The sequence below is a fragment of the Lepidochelys kempii genome, chromosome 9, assembly GCF_965140285.1.
Source record: "Lepidochelys kempii isolate rLepKem1 chromosome 9, rLepKem1.hap1, whole genome shotgun sequence".
Classification (NCBI taxonomy): domain Eukaryota; kingdom Metazoa; phylum Chordata; order Testudines; family Cheloniidae; genus Lepidochelys; species Lepidochelys kempii.
Genome location: NC_136388.1, coordinates 98656540 through 98670396, shown reverse-complemented (window position 1 = coordinate 98670396; position 13857 = coordinate 98656540). Strand labels below are relative to the sequence as shown.

Genomic DNA, 13857 nt, shown 5'->3' with positions numbered 1-13857 from the left:
ACTTTTTTTTAAAGCCACCTCTACAAATTACTTCAGCTTTTTCTTTTAACTGTGTTGCCAGCTCTCACAATTGTATTGCAAATCTCACAATGCTGGGTTTTTTCTTGAAAACCCACAGCTCGTAGAGTCATGGAACCCTCCTCTTCCCCACCCCCCAAATCCACTTTGGACCAAGTAGATACAAAGATTGTAGATACAGATTTTAAAGTGGTATTTAGATGCCTAAAGATGCCGATAGGCACATAGTGGATTTTACTGAGCCCCTAGAGATGTATCTGCACCTTCAGGTGCCTAAACAACACACAAAAAATCAGGCCTAAAGCCCTCTGCTCGTGGAGTAATCAACACCAGGAGCAGGACAACCCACCATCTCTGTTCTTTCACACCCATCCCATGGCAGATTCTCCAGACACATTGCACAGCTGTGACTGGGAATCAGAAGGTGAGAAGGGGGGGGGTGGGGGGAGTTTAAAAAAAAAATCTCTTGCACTAAGCACTACAACCCTAGAAAAGACTGGGAAAAACTTTTCTCTTCCCCATCACCTCCACAGCTTCCTGCCTGAGACAGAGCCAGCCTTTATATGGCTTCTTTGGCCTACAAGTCCATACATGGAGTAGAGGCCCACTTTTTGCAGCTCACACAACCTTCGGTGCTTCACCAACCAAAATATTTTTAAAGGAATGGAGACCCATGTTCTACTTTAAATAAATAAATAAATAAATAAATAGTGTATCAGCTTTTAAATCCAAAGGCAAGTAAAGAACCCAATTTTGAACATTGGTAAATCGGTTTTCTTTGAGTCCAAAATAATTTATACAGAGCTAATTAAACTGAGCTGCTCTTGGACTCCAGCTTGAAATTCACCCTTTGATAATGGGATCACCAGAGCTCTGCTCTAGCAGTGATTAGTTTCATTAGTGGAGCTAGTTGGGAATTTTTCAGCAAAACGTTTTCTCATCAGGAAACATCGATTCACTGAAATTAAAACTTTTCACGGATCCGTGTCAATTTCAGCTGAACTTTCTTCATGATGGTTTTGCAGATCCAGGATGAAATTTCTGGTCCAAATGAAAGAGAGACACCTCCCAGAATAGCCCATAGCACAGTGGTTAGGGAAATCACCTAGAACCCAGGTCTCCCACACCCAAGTCCCTACTCTGCCTGATCCAGAGGTGGATCTCCTCGCTGCTCGCCTATCAGCTTTTCTTGGAGGAGAGGGGTAGAAGAAAGGTCAGCCAAGCAGTCAGTGTCTCTCTCTCTTGCTTGCTCTTTTTCTCTCTGAAAATTTTTTGAAAGATCTCGGTTCCATTCCAACCCAGAATGAAAGCAGATTCTAAAATCTCAAAATTTGTCAGGAGAGGAAATTCTTGTTTTCCAGCCAGTCCTATTAATTAGCTATGCACCATTTCTGACTATGCTTTGCATTCCTCCTGTACACGTCATCTCATTCTCCCAGGAGGTTTACTTTATTCTGTTTCAGAGTAGCAGCCGTGTTAGTCTGTATTCGCAAAAAGAAAAGGAGTACTTGTGGCACCTTAGAGACTAACCAATTTATTTGAGCATGAGCTTTCGTGAGCTACAGCTCACTTCATCGGATGCATGCACGAAAGCTCATGCTCAAATAAATTGGTTAGTCTCTAAGGTGCCACAAGTACTCTTTTTCTTTTATTCTGTTTAGCACTCATAAAATACAGCCTCATTTAAAAGGCTCCAGAAACCCTTCTATCCTTTTATTTTTTCAGAGAAGTAAGGAGTGTGGCACATGCACTGACAAGCCAAGTACTGTATCGGAGCAGGGCTTATGTTCAGGTCTGATCGGAAGTTCATTACAGACTCCCACTGACTTCACTAAGCTTTGGATCTGGCCCTTAGCAAGACGTGGTCAAAAATAAACGAGATGCCTGTCGTTAGCAGATTACTCTGCAAAGAATACTAGCATGCTGGGAAAATGCTTGATTGCTCATCCCTTTTTTTTTTTTTTTTAATATAGCGCAAAAGTTATTCAGTTAGAATGATTTAATACCAATACTATGTTGGTCATCATTCGCGCAATCATTTCATCTCACATTAGCCATGGAAAAAACTATTTTTCTTGACGACAGCCCATGAAGAGCAATTGCAAACATAAATGACTGTACCAATTGCCATTCTCTAGCAATGAAATGTGTTTATCAGAGGTCAGTTTTGCTGAGAAAACAACATATCATCAAATTAAAGATGGAGAAAAAACATGGGTAACTGAACAGAGCAACATGCTAGTCCCATGGGCAGAGACAGTATTTAGCTACCTTAATGAGACTTTCATTCTGGACTACAGCCTGAATTAGGTATGGGCAAAATTATTACACACTTTAATGGTGGGTTTATGAAGTACTATACTGAAAGAACTGTACAAGTAACAGCTTGTTTAGTTCTAAACAAAGGGATTTTTAACTGATTTGCACGCCACAGAAAGATGTTTGGTCTTAGAATCTGTACCCACTGTTTTGATCAGAGGGATGATCAAATCTCTTTTTACTCCTTTGAAATTACTGTGTTTGTTAGTGGTTCTGGCCAGAGACTGGGAGTCAGGAATAACGACCTTGCTACGGACTTGCTTTGTGATCTTGGGCAAATTGTTTCTGCTCTGTGTGCCTCAGTTTACCCATCTGTCAGGTCAGAATAATACAGTACTTATTTGCATAGGGTCAGAGGAGCACCGTTCAGCATTAGTAGTTAAAGCTGTTGAAGTACGTTGGGACCCTCAGAGGAAAGTTATTATGAAAGTGTCAAACAGGGCCATCCTGGCTGGTGCACCTCCAGCATCATCTAAATACAGTTCTGGAAACAAACCTGGTTAGGGGACCTGTGCACAGGTCCCAACCTGCCACATCAGAAATCACTGCCACAAAAGCCACAGGCAATACGAGAACCAAGGAAACACCTGGGATAGTCTCCTCCTGTCCTCTTGGTCCAGAGGCAACTTCTATATTAGCCGCAGAAGAGCCCTTACGCTTTACAAACTAGAGGCTATTTATAATTTTACCGAGGTTCGGAAGCGAAAACCAAATCTAGTATGGAGCAGCCCATTTGGATTGGAAAGTGGAGAAGATGTGCCTCAGAGAAGCCAGTTCCTAGCCATTCATCCTAACCCCCTCTCCACACCTAACAGGGGTTAGCAACGAAGAAAACTTCCACCACTCTTCCATATTACCCCAGGGTAATCTCTCGGGCCACGCACAATGCTCCCCACCCCATCTCCCACCAAAATCTGCTCCGACACTGCAAGATTCTTCCTCCAGCACCAGCGCTGCGGGGGGGGGGGGTCCTCGGCTGATTGCCCCTCTAACCCCAACCCCGCCTAAAGGTCAAAAGTGCTCTGAGTCACCCTTCCTATGGAAGGGGCAGGAACCAGAGGGCACAAAGCATCTGACAAAGGGGATTTAAAACAAAATTAAGACATACTGGCAAGGAAGCCCCATTCATAGCTTTTTGGGGCTCAAAATGCTGTTTATTTGCAAGCTACATAACGCTTCCTCCACTAAGCCAACAGCAACGGAGCACAGAAGCCTGTAGCTCTTTCAGACATCGGCTACTGGGCCTGGTCATTTCTCGCTGGCAATAGCGAATTATTCCACATGTGGTAACTGTCACATCTGGGGCCTGTGCTGCTTGATCGTTCGAGACCTCATGCCGTGAAAGTTCAGAAAGAAACTGTTTCCCCAGCAGATTGTCACAATGAATTAATTAGCCAGGCACTGAAAACCGACAGTGCTTTGACCACGTAGTTACTGCAGCACGGCAACCAGGCACAGCCCAGACTAAGCCGCGTGAGCATTTATTTCATGCTTCAGTCACTATCAAAGAGATCCCTGAACACAGCAGCAAAGCCTCAGAAGCACTAAACGGTTGCACTTCCAGGGCCCAAAGAACGGAGCAAGGATCTCGCTGAAAGAGACTCCACCTCAAAGAGAGGCTATTGGACGTATCCCTTCCGGGTCGTGGGAAGAGGTGTAACAAGGCATGTTGAAGACGACTACCTTCTCCCAGCTCTTTAGCGCCACAAATCTTTCCCTAGCACCATTGAGAAGAACTACATCCGTGAGGTGCCCCAACTAGGCAAGAGTTACATGACTTGTCCTCCATTGGCACTAAAGGGGGGCGGGAAAGAGAGGGGGGCCATGAGGACCCCCTTCTCTCTGCCCATCCCCCACGCAGAATGCTGCGGCTAGCACGCTCCAAGCTGCAGGGTTGACGGGCAAGGCGGGTGCTGGCCCGGGTCAGGGAAGCAGCCAGTGCCCCGCTGATATCCCCCACCTCCTCCTTTAGGGTAAGGCACTGCTCTTTCCTGATGCAGCAAGGACTGCTACTAGCAGAGCTCAGAGGCAAAAGGTCCCATTCAGCTTTAATCATTATTCCTGAAGCCGAGCACCCAGGGGTGCCATAACGCGCCCTGAGGGCCGGGCAAGGGAAAGTCGTTCCAAACGCTTACCTTGGAAGACGGCGGCGTTTTGAATTATGAGGAACTTCAGCTCCATGCTGGCAGACTGGAGGAGCTGCTCCATGGTCAAACGGGCCGTTGCCTGATACTTCTCCTCCATTTTCCTTGAGCAACAGGTTGAGCCCTTTGGGACACACACTTGCAGATCTGCCCCTGTGTGTGGAGATGAGAGCGTTAGAAGCTGGCCTTAGCACGTGGAAGAGGAAATCCGCCCCATAGTCCGGTGCCATTGCAGTAATTGCTTCAGGCAGATCGATTCAGCTTCCTGATTTACCTGCGACGCTCTCGATTTTGTGCATCCCCTACTGGGCTTTCAAGCAGCTGCAGAGCTGAGGGAAGAGGTATTCTAGGCACGGTGGATATAGTTGGAGGGGAACCCCACCATCCCATGATAGTGGTCACCAAAACCCTACTTAAAGCATAGGCCCCCATCCTGCTTTGCCCTAGCAACATAGCTACAGTTGGGTTGGGCAAAGTGATGTTAGAGCATCATTCTGCTCACATCTCTATGGCTGTGGGCATGCCGGGAGCTTGTCATAGGTGGAAGGAGCCAGAGACAGGAGAGAACCAGATCGGGGTTGAGGATTCAGGGAAAATGAGGGGTTTGACAGGAAAGAGGAGCGAAGATTGGATAGAGGGGAGTTTGTGTGACTGGGGTAATGCATATCACTGAATATACAAATCCCAGCGTTACCTTGTTTGCATGTGTTCCCTCGCCTTCCAAGCCCACAGCCTTAACAGGCATGGGCTTAGGACAAGCCAATTATTTTTCAGATAAGAGAAGACTATTCAAATATCGTGTTTTTCCTACTGTGTTAGCATTATTACAGGCCAAATCCTGCTTGCCTAGCTCATGCCAGCCCCATGAAGGCAACAGGATGTGTGTGGATGGACCCTGACGCCTACATGGAGCACCGTAAGAGCGTCAGTGGGCTCCACACACGCAACTGCAGGATCAGAGCCTACTTGCAAAAGTCCAGGCGGAGCCGCGCATACAACACAGTCTATGAAAACCAGTACTCACGTGCTGGGAAGCCTTGTACTGCAATGCCCGGAGCAGAAAACCATTTAATAGATGCCCCCGGTTTCCAAGGAACGAGTCATTTCAGCTACCTCATTCCTGGGGAGCCTGATTTTTGGAAAAGGCTGAGCCCCTACTCTCGAGAAGTACAGCCCCTTGCAGTATCCCCAGCCAAATATTTGGAACACTCCTCCTTGGTGGTGCCATGTCTCTTAGTTTAATCGGGAGGCCCATGCGATTTGGGCATTCTGGAGAAGCCCCAGCTCCTAGGGGCGTGCGATACAAAAAGAACTCAATACTTTTAGCTCATTAAATCATTGGGGTGCGGGGGGGGGGGGGGGAGTTTAAGTCTCATGATTTTATGACTGCTTGAGGCTGGCAAAACCAAGTCACTTCGGTAGGTCTATATAAATAAGTGCGTGTGTATACATTCATATCTACTTGTGCACACGCACCCACGCCCCTCACTCTAACTCAACTATGTTCCAACAGCCATTTGCAGGCACACAAGAGCAAACAGAACAAACAGCTCCTATCAGGATCAAAAGCCTTGATCATAAAAATCATCTAATCCACTGCTGCGGTTTAGAATACGGGGTGGGTACACAGCACTTAATTGTCTGTTAAAAAGCAACTTGAGGTGCGGATCTTTGACTTCATCTCCCAGAAAAAAGTCTTACTTATTAATTACTTGTACTGCAGTAGCGTCTAGAGGCTGTCAAGCAAGGATTAGATTCCCATTGCGCTACGCACTTGACGAACACAGTACCAAGATGCAGTCCCTGGCCCAAAGATCCTGCAATCTTAATAAAGTCATACATAACAGTTCCACTCGTTTCACAAGAGTGGTTTCAAGTTTAGCCTGTAGGATGTGTTTTTTTAAATGGAAATGAAGCAAGTTCTGATTGATTTTGCCATTACTTGAGTAAATTATCACTCTGATCCGAGGATTAATCATCCTTATATTTGTTGGGTTCTTCCTTTAATATCACTACTATATTCACTTTTCAACTAATCACGGAAAAGTGTCAAAAATCACTTCTGAAAAAAAATGATTAAAGAACAAGATAAATATTAATGTAAACCGTGATCTTCCACTTTCCTAAGAGGAGATTAAAAAAAAAAAAAGAGAGAGAGAAAGATTCAACGAAAATTGAAACATTTTCCTCCACTATAAAAGGGGATTTGACACATTTCATTGCCAATGCATGTTTTATGCACAGGGAAGATTTTTACTAACACAGATATTGCACATTATATTAAAACTGAGGCTTATTAAAGTAGTAATATCATGCAAGCGTATTAATGACATGTAGGATTGATTACTTCATGGGAACACAATGACATTTATTGTATGTGCAGAAAACTAACGGACTATAAAATTGCCTAAAGAACTAAAATATTATGAAATAAAATATTTGAATGAAATATGAAAAAATATATGAATAAAACAAGCTGTTACATAAAGGCACTTTTATAAAGGTGGTTTAGAATTAAATCCCTGTCAATTTGCAACCCAAAGTACATAGCACGATATGTTTAACTCTACCGCATAGCTTTCAGTGTACTGCCAACACAAGGCTTAGCTCTAATACATTCATTCATTAAAACCAGGGTGTAAGTTAGTGCTCTAATGTCCAACAAAACGGAGTTGATACTAATACAGAAAAATTTCTAAGATCTAGCATTGAAGAGAATTGTGCAAGAGAGGGAGAGAAATTAATGGAAACCAGCAATGTCATCTAGGCACCTCCCCTCCTCACTGTGATCAGCTGAGCTATTTCATATCTCGAATTGGGGTTTTTTTTTTGTTTTTTTTTGTTTTTTTACTTTTAAGCAAATGACACATGTATCCCGCATGAAAGCGAACACAAAGGGGAAAGGCTGGAAGTTAATTTGAATGACCCAAAATTTTGTCTGGTGGGAGCCAACAACATTAGCTATCCTGGAGGTCAATAAGGGCAGGACAGAAACTTCAGAGTGAGATGCGCGAAGGTTTAGGGCTTTGCTATTTACAGCCCAAAGGGTGGGGGTATAGTTTAGTGGCTACAGCATGGGACAGAGTTAGGCGCTCTCGGGTACTATTCTTGACAGGCACAGTCTTGCTGTGTAATATAGAACAAGTCAATTGGGGGAAGGAGTGTTGGAGTCAACGGGAACTGAGCATTTAAGGGCTTTCTGTGCCACTGAAAACTCTTCTGTCAACTTCCTTAGTATCCCCATTTTCTAGGTGAATCAACTATTTTTCCACCTCACAGCTGTTAAGGCTGGTTTGGGAAGAGTTTGGAGACCCTCTATTATTTCTACTGCAGGGGACCCCTCGCCGTGGGCCACGATTCCATTGAGGGAGGTGCTGTACAAATTGCGTGGGCTACAGAAGACCATTGTATTATTGATGTTGCATAAAATGCTGTTTACACAAGTCTGGATCAAGAACCGCTCATTCAACAATGTACTGATGTGAGGGGATGAACATCTGGCAACATATGACAAGCGTAAGGTCAGACCCAGATACGCATTTAATATATTACTGCATATTCCTGGAGACCTACATGAAAGGGGGTAAAAAGTCCATGGGTCATCCAACCCAACCCCCTACAAATTTGCTACCACAAGTATTTTATCTAACTCTTAAATATCTCCAGTGATGGCTCCTAACTGGGGAGATAGTTAAGATCATTCCATTGCTTAATGGTCCTTACAGTTCAGATTGTTTTATCTTCCAAGCAACATTTTTCCTTTTTTTAGTTTCAAACCACTGCGCCTTTTAATGCCATTCTCAGCCACTGCAAATGAGCTCTTCCCTTTGTTATAGATCATTACAATTTCGTGTGGAGAGAAAAATCTCTAGCAAGTTACCCTGACAGGTTTATTTAAAAAACACATTTAGACGTTCATGTATTGATCTTCTTTTCATCTTTTTCTATTTCTAGCTGGACAATATTAGGTGTGCACGCCTGAGCCTGCAGAACACTAGTCATGTGGCTCAGGGGCTGCAGGATCTGGCCCCATAGGTAGGTAGATGTGTATATAGATGAAGGGACGTTACAGCGCTGTGGCATTTATGCCATCTTGGGGAACAGCAGCGTAAACGCTCCAGTCATTTTGCACACGGTCACGGCCAACAAAACTACGGCATTTCTAGAGCTGCAGCCATCTCCACTATCACTTTCCCCACTTTGACACAGGAATTTTAAAATTCACTCTTCAATCAACTGCTGTTCAGCACGCCGTTCGCATTCTCGTTGAGAGCGCGAGCTGCATCCATGGAGAAGCGTTTAGCATAGCAGGGGCTGTAGTAGCCACATCATCTCCGGGCAGTTGATGCAAAATTCTTATTAAGGGCTTGAGGACCAAACTCTGATCTCGGTCACAGCACAGTGCGGCCCCAATCCTGCCATCAGAGACAGGCAGACAGACCACTAATTTCCATAGGGCTTACAGGGGCACCAACATCCATCTGTCCATCCACATCTAATTGCAGCATCATGGCCAGAGCTACAGTACTCACACTGAAAATACTCCTGGTTTACGCATAGGCTACAAGATGAGCATCTGGCCCTAAAAGTTGAACAATGTTACACTGCAACAGCCTTCACAGACAATAGGCCAAGGAGGGTTTTGTACACAGCGTCGGGGCACTGCACCAAGTTCTGGTGCTTTGGAATTCCTGGTGGCTCTAGTCAATTCCTTTATGGGTCTTGTTTTTACTACCAACCCCGCACAAAAGGAGAGCATTCTTCTTCTGAATACTTTAGTGTGACTAGTCAGAGACACAAACCTGGCTCACACTTTTAACAACTTATGTTTGGATATTTTTCCTCTTGCCAGGGCAGTATTTTATTTTTAATAAAAAGTTATTTAAACCACATGAGAAAGGGACTCAGTATCTGTCACTGACTATTAATGCTTGACATTGCGAGAAGGGAAATGCAGCTGTTCAGAAAACAGGTCAAGTGCCCATTTATCTGTTTTTTTAAAACCTAATTAAAAAGATCTAAATTATAAGCCAACCTCACTGAACAGGTGATTAAAATCGGGACAGTATGGCTACCACATGGGATATTTATTATCCCTTACTATCTTCTCTTTTGCAGGGCTGTCTGACGCTGGATTCTTATTCAAGTCTTGCAAAGTTGGGCACACAATTGCCAAAAAATATGACAGTGCTATAAAAAGCATTTTTAATGAGGCTGTAAAGAAAGACATAAGTAAACTGATTTTATGTTTCTCTACTCAACAATAGCCCATGCCCATTTTAAATTATACCTTCAAGAACATGGAGTTTGATTTACAGGTGTGCGTACACAACATATGTATTTTAATTACACAAACACACTGTGTCCTAGAGGCATCTGAAAGTCCCAGAACACCACTATTCAGGACGTTGTTAAAATTAACCGGGGGGGGGGGGGGGAATGATCTCACTATAAAATGATTGCCTTAGGAGCTTACTAAATTCTAGGGTTCTGCTCCTGCTCTTCATTATCAAGAGAGCAACTTGCAGGCCTGAAATAATTAAGAACAGAAACTCAATTATCTAGTAAACTAAGATCTTAAACTATCGTGCTAGGCTAAATGGAAAAGTAGCCTGGATGAAAGCATCATTAGTCCTACTCAGATTTAAAAAAAAAGACAGGGTACAAAGCAAGCACGCCTTCGAGCGATGGCACTTGAGGCCAACAGGAAACGTTCGTTTAAAGCTGTTCCCCGGCTCCATTCCAATGCCCACAAACCCAGGCTTTCCATTCAGCACGCCATTTTTAATACCTTATTCCAGAAAGCCAGGTGTTAACCTCCTTGGAGTTCCTCTGTGCTTGCCTCTCTCAAAGGGAAGGACCGAGGAGCACTGGAAACTGAATTCCATGAAGGGAGGGGAAGACAATGTAATCACTCATGAATATTTCTAGCCAGATAGATATTCCTCAGCCTTTACGGGGAACAAGACAGAAACTCTCCCATGCCCTCACTCTTGGGAAGGTGATGATTCCACCCTTCCATCCCACTTCACAGCATAGTGGGAGGGGGTGGAGAGGGTGAGCAAAAATCCCACTCTTAAAACCACCAGAGGAATGGGAGGGGGTCCAATGCAACTCCATCCCCTTCCCACAGAGCTCACCGAAAGCCTCCCTAGCATCCGAGCTCTGTTGCTTTAGTAGGTTGCCTAAGGAGAGCGACTCCATGGGACTACCATTGTTAAAGCCACAAGAGAACGCCCAATGGAGTTACTGCTGACTCCATCACAGGGGACTTGATGGAGAGGTCAGGGGCTGGCCCAGACTCACTGGGGGATGTAATGGCAGCATGGCTCATGCCAGGATGGCCGAGGCAAAGGGATTCCCAAGAAAGAGGAGCCATTCCCCTGCACAATTTTTAGAAGCTGTGCCCCTGAGATACATATGGCTCGAAGTCCCCCCTCTTCCCTCCTCACTGACCACCCACCAAGGAAAGTTCACAAGCTGCACCAGAACTGGGATAAGATCTGGGCCATTACATTTTTAGGAAGCCACGTTCTGTTTTCTAACCAACATGGGCTTAACTTCCCACATCTTGTGTCTGTGCTAAGATTGCCAGCAGCACGCAAGGAAAGGCAAGATTCCCAAGCAAATTTCACAGGAGTCAGAAAAGGTTATTTCTACAGGGGACAGGGAGTGGATCTCTCTCCACTTGGAAAGTTCAAAGGAGTTCTGTGGTTTTGCAGAAAGTGAGTCTAAACACTCAGACCCAACTGGGTGAAACATGCAGATTCAGCCATTTGCGTTATTTACTAAGCAGGCACAGCTCCTGTGAGTGGCTACTAGATGATGTTCTAATACGGCATTAGTTACCAAAGGCAAAGCTTTCTAACCCGGGTCACCCACAGCTAAAAGGCATATTTAGGCACCTACATAAGAATGGTTTGACTTAGGCACCCACAAATCCCACTGATGTAACTAGGAGCTACAGGTGCTCAGCACTTTTAATAAAATAAAATAAAATAAAATAAAAATCAGACCACTTCTATTCAGGTGCCTACATATGGCTTTACGAGTCTAACTTTAGATACCCACATCAGTAAATTTTGGCAGAAGTTTCCAATCCACCAACCTATCCACAAACTGTCCTGAAAGGTTTAAAAAAAAAAAAAAAGCCTGCAAAAAACGGAATCCAAGTAACTATTGGAAGAGAGAGAGACACACACAAAAATGACAAAGAAAGAGCTAAACAAAGATAGAAGAAGAAAGAAAATATATAAGACAGACAATTAATTTACTTATTACTGTTTTATGTACAGTGATGTAAGTTATCCCAGCACAGAATCCACCTCAGCTCATGTTTGGCATTCAATGTTTGTTTCAAAAAGATCTTTAAAAATCTCTCTACATCAGAGGAAACTGATTTGGCATCTTAAGATTTTCCTGGAGAGGCCCTAGTGTTCAGTATTTGCCCCTCACTCCCCAATACATAAAAAAAAATTTCTTCTCTAAATCAAATCTAAATTCTGGCATAAATTAGTCCATGTGGCTCCCTCGAGTAGTAAACTCCCTTTGATGGTAGCTAGGTCAGGAGGGTCTCTAACTGCTATCAAGCATGCCGCTACATGCTCTGGTGTCACACAAAACAATGCCATTTGGAAGCTTACTCCACCTTTCTTCTCTCTAATGGATGCCTTCAATTAATTTTGCTTCCGTTTCCTGAGAGGTATTAAAGTTACAATGGGTAACTTATTTACATTTCCAGAGTGTGATCCTGGAACCAGACCTATGTGCATGGACACCTGTCCCTTCAAGGCAGTCCTCCAAAGTGACAATGGATCCAGAGACCCCAGGCCTGTAGCATTAAGTGTTCTGAAGTACTAACACCAGAGTATTTCTTCTATGTCTGCCATGAGATACAACTGCTCATAAAGCAAAGCGTAGTTCCTAGAAATCATTGTTTCTGGTTTGCTCTAAAAAATGTATTTTAGGTAAGTTATTTAAATACTCAATTTCTCTAAGTTGATATTAAATGTAAATAGGCAGTTTCTGGTGACTTGTGACTGGGAATTTCAGAACTTGGGTTGTTGGTTTTTTAATTAATTGACAGATGTACAAAGGGGAAAAAAAGCAATAAACAGAAGGCTAGAAAATACTACTTGAGTGATGTTTCCTCTATTAGAGAGATTTATGCAGCTGGCACTAGAAGCAGAGGGTGCTCTGACATGTCATTACTCTTCTAGAGGCACCCAATATGGGCCAGATCCAAAGTCTATGCAAATAGTCATTACTTGAATTATAATCCAGTTTCTGTATTTAGGCATACAGAAAATCCATTTTACAGCTGACGAGTTGTAACTCTGTGATTGTAAAAAGTGGACAGTGTTTCAGGTAAACACCCACTCTGTTAGCAGTTACTGGTCCAGGTAGTAAAGAGTTAAGCAGATTCACCAAAGTAAACAGCTCCTTACTCCACCTGAATATAAGGGAGGTGGAAGGGGCTCTTCAGGGAAAGAGGATCTAGTGTGGGGGCTGAGCAGTCTGGATGGAGAAACTCAAGGAGCAGCCAAGCCTGGGGAGCATGAAAGACCTGAACTTACTTTATTGATTTCATTATTAATAAATTCAACCTCCAGAAAGGGGACAAGTTTGGATTCTATATAGCATGTAAACTGTGTTTGCAAAGCAGACTGTGGAGAATGCCTGCTCACCGAGCAGTATATATAGGAAGAAATTTATGAACCAAATTTTGCATCCATATCTGTGGCTTAAGGTCTCAAAGCCATGGCTACTGGCATATGAAAGCCAGCTTGTTCAGGGAAAGTTGATCCTGCTGCAGAAGAACAAAATACAACCCAGCTCTGCACCGGGATGTTGAGGAACTGAAGGGGGCAGTAAACACCCCTCTCCTGGCATTCAGCCACTCCTGAGACTGGGCTTGATCCTTTCCTCTCCCCGCACCACTGGGGTCACACAGCTGATTGGAATTCCATGCAACACAGCTCCCCAGTGGAAAGAGGACCAGATGGGAGTCCTCTCTCTCATCTCCTGCTAGAAAGGGGAAGTTTCTTTAGGCTGCTGAAAAGCTCCCTAGGAAAAGCCTCTTATGCAGATCCCGATTTTTATAGCACAAAGCAGTAATCTTTGGGGCCACATAATTTATCTCCCTGATGGAGACCATTTGGAGCTAGCACTTATCACTCTCTTCAACATTTTTTTCCTGGCTGACCGGTATTTCACTTGTCAAGGGAAAAAAAAATCTGCCCACTGCATGACAATGTCAGGGGTTGGACAGTGTGGGAGGGAAGGGGAAATCCTCAGCCACTCCCCATCAGTTCCCAAGCATCTGATTGATTTAAGTCAGCAGCCTAATACCCAAGAGCCAAATTCCACAAATGAA

General features: G+C 43.9%; 1 protein-coding gene across 1 annotated transcript in view; it reads right to left on the bottom strand.

The window, feature by feature from the left end:
• Window positions 1-13857, bottom strand: part of GPC3 (glypican 3) — a 284726-nt gene that overhangs the window by 264723 nt on the left and 6146 nt on the right. The window contains exon 2 of the mRNA XM_073358506.2: window positions 4473-4634. Within this exon, the coding sequence (XP_073214607.1) occupies window positions 4473-4634 (162 nt within the window). The remainder of the gene's footprint in view (window positions 1-4472; window positions 4635-13857) is intronic.